The following is a 12,344-nucleotide window of genomic DNA, read 5'->3' on the forward strand; positions in this document are numbered from 1 at the left end:
CAAAAATATAGATTGCCCAGATTAACACAAGGGGAAATAAATTATTTAAATAGTCCCATTTTAGAAAAAGAAATAGAACAAGCTATTAATCAACTCCCTAAGAAAAAATTCCCAGTGTTAGATGGATTTACATGTGAATTCTACCAAACATTTAAAGAACAATTAACTCCAATGTTATATAAAGTATTTGAAAAAAGAGGGAATGAAGGAGTCCTACCAAATTCCTTTTATAACACAAACATGGTACTGATACCTAAACAAAGTAGGATGAAAACAGAGAAAGAAACTTATAGACCAATCTCCCTAATGAATATTAATGCAAAAAATCTTAAATAAAATATTAGCAAAGAGATTACATAAAATCATCCCCAGGATAATACAGCACAACCAACTAGGATTTATATCAGGAATGTAAGGCTGGTTAGGAAAACTATTAGCATAATTGACTATATCAATAACCAAATTAACAAAAAAATATGATTATCTCAATAGAGGCAGAGAAAGCATTTGACAAAATCCAATACCTATTCCTAAGAAAAACACTAGAGAGTATAGGAATAAATGGGCTTTTCCTTAAAATAGTCAGTAGCATCTATTTAAAATCATCATCAATCATCATATGTAATTTGGATGAAATAGAATCATTCTCAATAAGATCAGGGATGAAACAAGGTTGCCCACTATCACCATTACTATTCAATATTCTATTAGAAATGCTAGCTTTGGCAATAAGAGAAGAAAAGAGATGAAAGGAATTAGAGTAGGTAATGAGAAAATTAAATTATCACTCTTTGCAGATGATATGATATGGGTTATATGATATAGGTTAGAGAAACCCAGAGAATCAACTAAAAAACTATTAGAAATAATCCACAACTTTAGCAAAGTTGCAGGCTACAAAATAAATCTACATAAATGATCAGTATTCTTATACATTACTAACAAAATCCAACAGCAAGAAATACAAAAAGAAATTCCATTTAAAATAGCTGTTGATAATATAAAATATTTGGGAATGTATCTGCCAAGGGAAAGTCAGGAACTATGTGAGCAAAACACTTTCCACATAAATAAAGTCAGATCTAAGCATTGGAAAAATATCAAGTGCTTGTGGATAGGTCTAGTGAATATAATAAAGATGACAATACTCCCTAAACTAATATATTTATTTAGTGCTATACCAATCAAACTCACAAGAAACTATTTTTCTGACCTAGAAAAAAATAACAAAATTCATCTGGAAGAACAAAAGGGCAAGAATTTCAAAGGAATTAATGAAGAGAAAAGCAAATGAAGGTGGCATAGCAAAACCAGATCTAAAACTATATTATAAATCAGCAGTCATAAAAAATAAAAAAAAAATAAAAAAAAACCATTTGCTGCTGGCTAAGAAATAGAGAAGTTGATCAGTGGAATAAGTTAGATTCACAGAACAAAATAACCAATGACTATAACAATCTAGTATTTGACAAGCCCAAAAGGCTCCAGTTTTTGGGATAAGAATTCACTATTTGACAAAAACTGCTGGAAAAATTGGAAACGAATATGGCAGAAAGTAGGCATAGACCGATACCTAACAGCATATACCAAGAAAAGGTCAAAATGGGATCATGATCTAGACATAAAGAATGATACTAAAAACAAATTAGAAGAATGTAGGATAGTTTAGATTTGTGGAAGTGGAAGGAATCTGTGGCCAAAAAAGAACTAGAGATCATTATTGATCAAAAAATAATTTTATTATATTAAGTTTAAAAGGTTTTGAACAAACAAAACTAATGCAGACAAGATTAGAAGGAAAGCGATAAATTGAGAAAGCATTTTACATCCAAAGGATCTGATAAAGACCTCATTTCTAAAATATATGGAACATTGACTCAAATTTGTAATAGTTCAAGCCATTCTCCAATTGATAAATGTCAAAGGATATGAACAGATAATTTTCAGATGAAGAAATTGAAACTATTTGTAGCCACATGAAAAGGTGCTCCAAATCACCGTTGATCAGAGAAATGCAAATTAAGACAACTCTGAGATACCACTACACACCTTTCAGATTGGCTAAGATGACAGGAAAAGGTAATGAGGAATATTGGAGGAGATGTGGGAAAACTGGGATATTGATGCATTGTTAGTGGAATTGTGAACAGATCCAATCATTCTGGAGAGTAGTTTGGAACTGTGCCCAAAAAGTTATCAAACTATGCATACCCTTTGACCCAGAACTGTTTCTACTGACTCATATCCCAAAGAGATCTTGAAGGAGGGAAAAGGATCCACATGTGGAAAAATGTTTGTGGCAGCCCTTTTTGTAGTGGCAAGAAATTAGAAACTGAGTGTATGCCATCAATTGGAGAATGGCTGAATAGTTCATGATATATGAACACTCTGGAATACTATTATTCTGTAAGAAATGACCAGCAGGATGATTTCAAAGAGTCTTAGAGAAACTACATGAACTGATGCTAAGTGAAATAAGCAGAACCAGGAGATCATTGTATATGGCAAAAACAAGACTATACGATGATCAATTCTGATGGACGCAACTTTCTTCAGCAATGAAATAATTCAAACCAGTTCCACTTGTACGTGTTAAAGAGAGCCATCTACACCCAGAGAGAGTACTATGGGAACAGTATGGACCACAACATAGCATTCTCACTCTTTGTGTTATTTGCTTGCATTATGTTTTTTTCTCAGTTTTTCTTTTCCTTCTTAATCTGATTTTTCTTGTGCAAGAAGATAACTGTATAAATATGTATACATATATTGGATCTAACTTGTATTTCAACATATTTAACATGTATTGGATATGCCAGCTAGGGGAGGGAATGGGGGAAGGAGGGGAAGATTTGGAATAAAAGGTTTTGCAAGGATCTATGTTGAAATAGAATCCATGCATATGCTTTGTAAATTAAAAGCTTTAATTAAAAAAAACATAATTTTAAAAAAAGAAATTAATCATTGGAGGACAGACCCAAGATGGGCCAAAAAAGTAAGGACTCACTTGAGCTCTCCCAAATTTCCCCCCAAAGAACTTTAAAATAACACCTCAAAATTAGTTCTGGAGTGGTTGGTCCATTCCAGATGTGCATTGTTGATCATTTTCTCATTACACAGAGTTCTCTTTTTTGATTTCCTCATTTTATAGAGGAGAAAGTACAAAACAGGTGAAAGGAAGGAATCATTCCATACCTTCATTTTCCTACAGTACTTTTTGCTTACAGAAGTTTTTTTGGGTAGTTTAGAGCAATATAGTAGCTACATTAATACACTATCTCTTCCTCTTTTTTCTTCCTTCCTCTCTTCATTTCCTTTCTCCTCCCTCTACTTTCTCCTTAGACAAGTTCTTTTTAACCAACATGATTACACCTTACATTTTCTTGTCTTATGTTTTCCTTTAAATTAACTTTTTGCCCACTTTACAAGATCTTCAACTCTTTCATTTGAAGTGCCTCATATCCCTGGACTTATTAGGGCCAAACATTCCTTACTTATAAACACCAAATACAAGATAGACAAAATGACCTCCTGCCCCTCCTGCATCTATCCATGGAAAGTGTCATGAAGACCCTTTGGAACCTGCAGAGGAAAAAAATCTTATAGGTTCAGAAGTAGAGGAAGCTGTGGAAAGTAGGAAAAGCTTAGAGTAGTTATGTAGAAAGGAAGGAAGAGCGAGCTGGCTTATTGATATCCCTACATAAATAAAATACCAACCACCTCCAAAAATATTCAATCCAGAATATTTCTGCTTTACTCTGGTTATATTGTGTTAAATTCCAATTAGGGACTCATTTGAGCTAACCAATCTCTGTTTGGGCTCTCAGTAATTCACACATCTGTATGAATTAATTCAATCAGAAAGCTTTTTCTCCTAACACTTCATTAAGTTCAGTTGCTATGTGTACACACATATGCCAAAGAGAGTTTTATTGAGAATATGGGAAGAGATCCTAGTTACATAGAATCAAAGATTTAGAGTTGAAACATGCAAAAAATAATATAGTTTGCAAGGGCAGTGACATATGGACATCCTTAAGCAAAGAGACCCTAGAAAACTGAAAGGCCAGGAATGTGAATGCTGATGGAGTGACTAGGGGGAGGAATAATTGTGGGATAGAGGAGGAGGAGCTTGCTTGTCCTGGAAGCTTGCTAACAAATTATTCTTGCTAAGTACTGGATAAGCTCCTGTAAAAATAGAAAAAAAATTTTATTGTCTTTTAAAATCATTATGCAATGCCCCTACTAGGTCTATATCCCAAAGAGATCAAAACAAAGGTAAAAGGACCTATTTGTACAAAAACATTTATAGCAGTTCTTTTGTGGTGGCAAAGAATTGGAAATTGAGGGGGAATAGCCAAAGGAGTTGTAGTATGTAATTATGATGGAATATTACTGTACTATAAGAAATGAGGAGCAGGATATTTCCAGAAAACCTGGACTTACTTGAACTGATGCAGAGTGAAATAAGCAGAACCAGAAAACTGTACATGATAACAGCCATAGGGTATGATGATTTAGCTATTCTCAGAAAGAAAATGATCGAAAACAATCCCAAAGTTTTCCTTATAAAAAATACTATACTTCTCCAGAGCAAAAATTGATGAAGTTTGAATGCGTACCAAAGGATACTTTTTCTTCTTCCTTCCTTCCTTCCTTCCTTCCTTCCTTCCTTCCTTCCTTCCTTCCTTCCTTCCTTCCTTCCTTCCTTCCTTCCTTCCCTCCTTCCTTCCTTCCTTCCTTCCTTCCCTCCTTCCCTCCTTCCTCTCCTTTTCTTTCTTTCTTTCTTTCTTTCTTTCTTTCTTTCTTTCTTTCTTTCTTTCTTTCTTTCTTTCTTTCTTTCTTTCTTTCTTTCTTTCTTTCTTTCTTTCTTTCTTTCTTTCTTTCTTTCTTTCTTTCTTTCATCTTTTCAATTTGTAGAGAATTTTTTGCTACTTGATTCACAACCCTGTGATCTATGTTTTTTTCATGTTTTAATTAAATACTTTTGCCTTTGGATTTGTATGTCTTCATATCAGCAAGAACTCATCTATGATTTAATAGGCTCAGAAACAGTCTTTTGGACCTGGCTATATTTGAGAGGGATGCTACATGCAGCTTAATATTTCTTCTTATTGAACATTTTTACTAGATCAAAACCACTTATTGAATTATTCTTTTGTAAAATGTTCTCCTGGGCTTTGGCAACCTTACTATAATCTGCAAATGTAGTGGACAATATAGCCAATAGGGATGCTATATACAATTTAACTAAGTTTATTCATTCTGTTCAACCATTCTTTATATCCCAATATGGTACATTTTCTGGATTCAAGGAACACTGAGCCAGAAGGGTAAGGAAAATACCTGTTTGTGGCTTTATTCTCTTAAAAGAAATAGAGATACACTTCTAACCATATCCCTCTCTTAGCCTCCAGACATGAGAGGGAAGTGAACAGGATTATAGAGGCCTCCCATATGGCAGCTGGAAGACTGATTATTTAGGATGTTCTCAGCAAGGCAGCTTCACCATCAGAGACCCCAGGAATGAATCCGAAAGGAGCTGGAAGAAGAACAGAATACTTATGAAGTGCTCAATGCTATAGGAAATTCTGCTTATTCTAATGGGATTAGTCTGATATAGAATCAATGCTTTCTCTCTGATGATGGTATATCCTTCTGGAAGCCCAACTCCCTATTATAGAATTATAGTCATCATTATAATCATCATTGATATAGACAATCTTCCCCTCACTTTACTTATGAATAAACTGAGACCCAGAAAAATGAAGTCATTTGCTCAGTCACAAGTTAATTACTAGTCATCCAGTCAGTTACTCAACCAGCATTTATTAAACACTTACTATATGCTAGACCCTATGTTAAGCACAAGGGATGCAAAGAAAGGCAAAAACAGTCCTTGACCTCAAAGAGTTTATATTCTAGTGGGGAGAAAACCACGATAAACTGGCTGTTTCCACAATGTATGGGAGGTCATATCAGGGGAAGATGTTCACAGAAAGGTCTTCAATAGAAGGAGGGATTTAATAAGTCTTCAATACCAAGAGCAGAAAATTAAGACACCTCTGAGGTACCACTACACACCTCTCAGATTGATTAAGATTACAGGAAAAGATAATGATGAATGTTGAAGGGGGTGTGAGAAAACTGGAACACTAATAGATTGTTGTTGGAATTGTGAACTAACCCAACAATTCTGGAAAGCAATTTGGATCTATGCCCAAATGGCTATCAAACTTTATATACCCTTTGATCCAGCAGTGTTACTACTGGACCTGTATCCCAAAGAGATCATAAAAAGGGAAAAGGACCCACATGTGCAAAAATGTTTGTAGCAGTCCTTTTTGTAGTGGCAAGAAAATGAAAACTGAGTAGATGTCCAACCATCGGGGAATAGTTAAATAAATTATGGTAATGACTTGTTCTCTAAGAAATGACCAGCAGGATAATTTCAGAAAGGTATGGAGAGACTTACATGAACTGATGCTAAGTGAAATGAATAGAACCAAGAGAACATCATATACAGCAACAACAAGATTATATGATGATCAATTCTGACAGACGTGACTCTTTTCAATAATGAGCTGATTCCATATATTGTATTTAACATGTACTTTAACATATTTAACATGAATGGGTCTGTCTGCCATCTAGGGGAGGAGGTGGGGGGAAGGAAGGGAAAAGCTGAAAAAGAGGGTTTTGCAAGGGTCAATGCTGAAAAATTACCCATGCATATATCTTCTAAATAAAAAAACTATTAAAAATGAGTTGATTCCGGCCAGTTAAAATGGTCTTTGATGGAGAGAGCCATGTTGGCCCAGAGAAAGGACTGTGGGAACTGAATGTGGATAACAACATAATATTTTCACCTTTCATTATTGTTTTTTTACTTACTTTTCCCTCATTTTTTATTCCTTTTTTTTAGCATGATAAATTTGGTAATATGTATAGAATTGTACATGTTTAATATATATTGGATTACTTGCTGTCTAGTGGAGGGGATAGGAGGAAGAGGGGAAAAATTTGGAGTACAAGGTTTTACAAGGGTGAATGTTGAAAACTATGCATATGTTTTTAAAAATAAAAAAAATTATTAAAAAAAGAAAAAAATACCAAGAGGCAGAGTTCAGGAGAAAGATTGTTCTAAGCATAGATAGTGGTTTATACAAAGGAAGAGAGACAGAAGATAGAATATTATGTTCAGGAATAGCAATTAGGCCATGATAATTACATCATAGAACTAAGAAAGAGAGAAAAGCAGAAGGAAATTGAGAAGATGGGAAGGAATTGGGTTATGAAAACCTTTAAATCCAGAGGACTTTGATCAGGTTCATTGATCGTAAAAGTAATAGGGAGTCTCTGAAGATTAATGAATAAGGGAAGGGAATAACATGATGTAAGGGCAGAACATAGAATAAGTCTCAAGGATTCCAAGTATTGATTGGCCCATGTATATTCTGAGTAATGTAACCACAACTATAATACTCATCCCGAGACAAAAGGGATACAACTTATGCAAGTTCTTGCTTCTTCTGTGCAAGCATATCTTTGGTAATGCTTTGGCAAATAATTGCTTTTGTCTATATTCAATAAATGCAGCCCACCTGGGATGAGAGGAGAGGGAGCTGAAACAGATGCTGCTGCAGCCATTGCTGGAGCTGTTCTAACCATTGGTATAAAGCTTTTTTGCTTCATTGCTTCATTGAGGGGTATTTTTTCTTTCACCTTCCAGGATCAAAGGACCTTGACCAGAGCTCTGAATCTGACACATAGTCATGACTATGTTTGGGGGAAATTATTCAGGCAGCTGGACAAAGAACTGAGATAGGGAGACTGATTATGATTAGAAGCTATTGCAATAGTCCAGGTGAATGATGATGAAAAGTTGAATGGGGAAGGAAAGAGATTGTGAAAGTAGAAATGACAAGATTTGCTAATAGATTGAGTATATGGAGTGAATGAGAGGATTCAAGTCTGAATGGTTTGAAATGATAGTGTTAATCTCAACAGTTAAGAAGATTCAGAAGAGAGGAAAAGTTTTGAGGAAAACATGAGTTCTGTTTTGGACACACTGAATTTGAGATGTTAATGGGACTTCTAGTTAAAGATATCCAAAAGGCAAAAGATCACATGAACTGGAGCTCAGGAGAGTGGCTAGGGCTGAATATATAAATCTGGGAAATAACTACATAAAGGTAATAATTAAATCCATGGGAAGTGATGGGATAACTACATAAGAAAATATAGAGGAAAAAATGTAATCTAGGATAGAACCTTGGGTGCACAGTTAGTGGGTGCAACCTGGATGCAAAGAATATTGAAAAGGAGTATTTAAAAGAATAGAACTACAAAAACGTAATAGAGGGGAAAATATGTAGAGGAAACTCATCAACAATGTCAAATGCTGTATAGGACAAACCAAGAAAGATGAAAACTGAAAAAAAGGACATTAGATTTCGCAATTAAGGGATTACTGGTCACTTTGGAAAAGGTGGTTTCAGCTGAATGAGATCAAAAAACACATTGCATAGAGTTTAGAAGAAAATAAGAGGACAATGAATAAATAGTTTTCCTTAAGAAAATAAGAGGGAGAACTCCCTCGGACTGGAGCTCTGAGGGAGAAAGCAGTTAGAGATCTCTGAAGATCAGGAAGGTGCGGGGCAGCCCACAACCTTGAAGTTTGAAGATCTGACTCTTCACTAATGTTTTTGTCCCACAACTAAAATGGAATCCAAGGAGGAACCCAAAAGCTTGAAGTCTCAGAAAGAGCCAGTGATGGAAGCTTATTCTTCCTATTCTAGATCAGCTTATAATTTTCAGTCTTCACAGCTTCCCTCAGGGAATGTACCTTTTTGGCTACTCCATCAAGAAATGTCCAAATTCTCCCAAGAAATCCTAGCAGGCGCTTCCTAGCTCAGAAGCACCCAGAGGCACATCTGTGTCCAGGTGATCGAAAAACCTAAATATAGGAAGCTGGACACCCACCAAAGATTTAGAGTGTCCATCTGGAACTATGTTCCTTCAGGGTCAGGCCAGGCTGAACTTGTTCAATAGTTTAGTAGTAGGCCCTGGGAGGCAGGACCAAGGACAGCAGCTGATGAAGAGTTCAGCTTCTGCTTCCCTTGGCAATCAAACAGAATCAAACTGTCCAACAGCCCCAAATTAAAATATTCATCTCCTGTCCTCTGGAATATTTAGCCACGTTCCCCCCCCACACAAGGTCAGGCAAAGATATGCCTCTGATCCTTCACCACCCCCTGACCTGACCTATTTCCTACTCTTAGCAAGGGTCTAATTTCTTACTGACTCTCTTCCTTGCCAGCTCTGCCACCTTGGATAAGTCACTTCTACTTGGGGTGGGCATGAGAGTTCAGTTGGAGGAGCACCTCCCTGGCCTTCTCTCTCAAATTAACTTCTATGCAGTGTTCCCTATGGTCCCTATCTATGTAAAGTTTGACAATAAAGGAATTTTACTTTTTTTAAAAAAAGAAGAAAATAAGAGGACAGGAAGTGGAGACACTCTGTGGATGGCTTTCTTAAGAAGTTTAATGGAGAAGGGACAAGAGCTACCAGGATACTAAGATCAAATGAGGATTCTTTTTTCAAGAATTGGGGAGATACAAGTGTGTTTATAGGTAGTAGAAAAGGAGTCAATAGATAAGAAGATATTGAAGATAGGAAATATAGTGGGTATGATAGTGGGAGCAAACTGAGAAGATGAGAATGATGGGATCAAGGGTGCATGTAACGAAAAAAGGGTGCTCTTGTCAAAGAGAAAGTGTTCCTCTTCATCTAAGACAAAAGTATAGGAATACACAGTGGGAAAAGATGTCTAAGGTATGTGAGAGGAGGAAGAGAGAAGAGGGTGCATTTACCAAATAGCTCCAGTTTTGTTTTTTTTTTTCTGTGAAGTATCCAAATCCTCATTTGACAGGGTAAGGAAAGCAAGTACTATGGGGGACTTACAGAAAGATAAGCAGGTTAGGAACAGCTGCCATGAATAGTAGAATAGTTAATGGCAGAGCTAGAATTCAAATTCAAGTCCTTAGATCCTACATCTATACCAGCCTGCTAGTAGGACAAATACACACATGGATCCCAGGATTTTTGAGGACTTTTTTTAAAAAGAAAAAGTACATTTCTCATTTTACATATAAATAAAGTAAGACCCAGAAAAATTAAATGATTTACTTAGTGTCACATAGCTAGAAAGTTAGGCGGCTTTTCTCATGGTATATTCTTTCTTGAAACCTAAACACTAAGAAGTCAACATGGTACCAGGGAAAGAGATCTAGATATAGATTCAGAGATACTGGGGCTTACTTACCTGTGTAATCCTAGGCAAGTCACTTAAGCAATTAGGGCTTCAATTTGCCCTTGTGCAAAAGGGGTTGAACTATAGAGCTCTCTCTGAATCTATGATCCTACGAGTTCCAATTCCTGTCCTGTCTCTATAATTTCCTATAAGACCTGGATAAGGCCTGGATATATTCACTCCACCCTATTGTCTCAGTCTTCTAATTTGTGTCTCTATCCCAAGTCTCTCCTCGTTCCAGTCTATTCTCCATTCTGCAGCCAAAGTGTTTTCCTAAAGCTTAGGCTGACTATCACCACTCCCCCAGTCAATAAACTCCACGAATACCCCTGCAGGATTAAATATAAAATCCTGCTTAGCTTTCAACTCCCTTGAAAACTGGCTTTCTTCCTATCTTTCCAATTATCTTACATGTTATCCATCTCTGCATATTCCACAGTGCAGCCACCTTGAGCTTCTTACTATTCCTTGAATATAACATTCCACATTCTGATTCTGGGCTTTTCTTTGACTGTACCTTTTCTTGGAATGTTGTCCCTCCTTATTTTCAACTCCTACCTTCTCAAGCTTCCTTTAAGACTTAACTCAAATTCCACTTACTTCAGGAGGGCCTTTTCTACTTCCTCCTACTGTTAAAACTTCTATTTGAGATTGCCTTCCATTTATATCATATCTCTTATATAGACAATTTTTTTGCATATTGTTTCTAGTATTAGAATGTGAGCTCCTTGGGGACAGAGTATGAGTCCTTATATCTCTACAAGTGTCTTCCCTGGCACAGGACTCAGCAGATAGTAAGTACTTATTTATAAACCAAATGATCTTCTCTGAACCTCAATTTCCTTTCCTATTGGATGGAAGTGGATAAGCCAATCTTATGGGATGGTGGTAAGGAATAGCAATGAATGGAAAGGAGCTGGTGGGACAAGGTCCAGATAAAAAGCTGGACAGATGCTTAGCTGTGTTTCATGATCTTTGCTTGGACTAGGTATGTTCCATTAGTAGAACAAAGTGGAATTCATATTGAGGGGATCAATTTCCATTCTCCTCCTGGATTCACTATTTACTTGTCCTCTCCTTCTGCATCTTCATAAAATGATTAATTAAATGTATTTTTTATTCCAGGAAAAAGGACCAGTTTTTGTGACACTGACATTGAATCTACTCAATAATTTAAAGATCAAGTGCTATCTTCAAAACACTTAGGCAGCTGTTTCTCTTGGCCAAAAACTAGAGATGCCTGATTTTCTGCTTTGGAGCTTCCCCCTTTTTCTCCTTTTCCTCTTCTCTTTTCCTCCTCCCCCTTTTATAGCTAATGCTGGGGAAAGTTTCTTACTTCATGAAATCTGGGGACTTAGACATGGCATGTTCAAATTCTGCAAAAGACAGCATGTGGTCATTGTCCAGATCTGATTCTCCCAATATCTACAATGGAAAAAGGAAGAAATGAGGAGTCTGGGAGATAGAACAAACATAAGACAGAGAAAAGGTGTGGGGAAAAGGCATTGAGTTAGCCCTTGACTTAGGCCCTTTGTTTAGGAATTCCCCAGGGTTACCCATTAGGCTCTGTGTTAGAGAAAATGTCTCCTGGGCATCCTGGCCCTTCCCAGTTCACTGTGTCTGTGAGCTTTGGCAATCCCAAGCTATTTACAACAACAAAGCTAAGCTAGAAGCCCCAGGAAGCCTTGCCCTGATAGTTCTTAGAAGGTGTAGTGCCATTTGGAGGTGGGAGAAGTGGGTTGGTTTGATTGTGGTTTTTTTGTTTGTTTTTTAAAATAAGCAACTCTACAAAGTAGTTAACTCTCAATTCCTATACTCTCTATGGATTTGGTGTTGCTGGATTTTGTTACACCAGCTACACTTTCCTTCTTTGGCTAGGAGGGCTCCCAGATAGCTTTATGGAGATGGCTCAGGGCCAGAGCATACCTGTCCTGTTTCCCCATGCATGATTCCCTACATTAAGTCTCTTTCATGCCCCCTACACACAAAACTTTCTCTCTGCATAGTTCAAATGAGAACCTTAAAAGTA

The 12,344-nt window shown here is 36.6% G+C and overlaps 1 protein-coding gene across 2 annotated transcripts in view; it reads right to left on the minus strand.

Moving 5' to 3' along the window:
• Positions 1-5,334: 5,334 nt before the first annotated feature.
• CIB4 (calcium and integrin binding family member 4) overlaps positions 5,335-12,344 on the minus strand; it is an 87,023-nt gene continuing 80,013 nt past the window's right edge. For both annotated transcript variants that reach the window (XM_074297315.1, XM_074297314.1), the window contains exons 6-7: positions 11,652-11,740; positions 5,335-5,542 (exon numbers count right to left, since the gene is read on the minus strand). In XM_074297315.1, the coding sequence (XP_074153416.1) occupies positions 5,512-5,542; positions 11,652-11,740 (120 nt within the window). In that variant the 3' untranslated portion in view covers positions 5,335-5,511. The remainder of the gene's footprint in view (positions 5,543-11,651; positions 11,741-12,344) is intronic.

Source organism: Sminthopsis crassicaudata, chromosome 3 (genome assembly GCF_048593235.1).
Source record: "Sminthopsis crassicaudata isolate SCR6 chromosome 3, ASM4859323v1, whole genome shotgun sequence".
In the NCBI taxonomy this organism is placed as follows: Eukaryota; Metazoa; Chordata; class Mammalia; order Dasyuromorphia; family Dasyuridae; genus Sminthopsis; species Sminthopsis crassicaudata.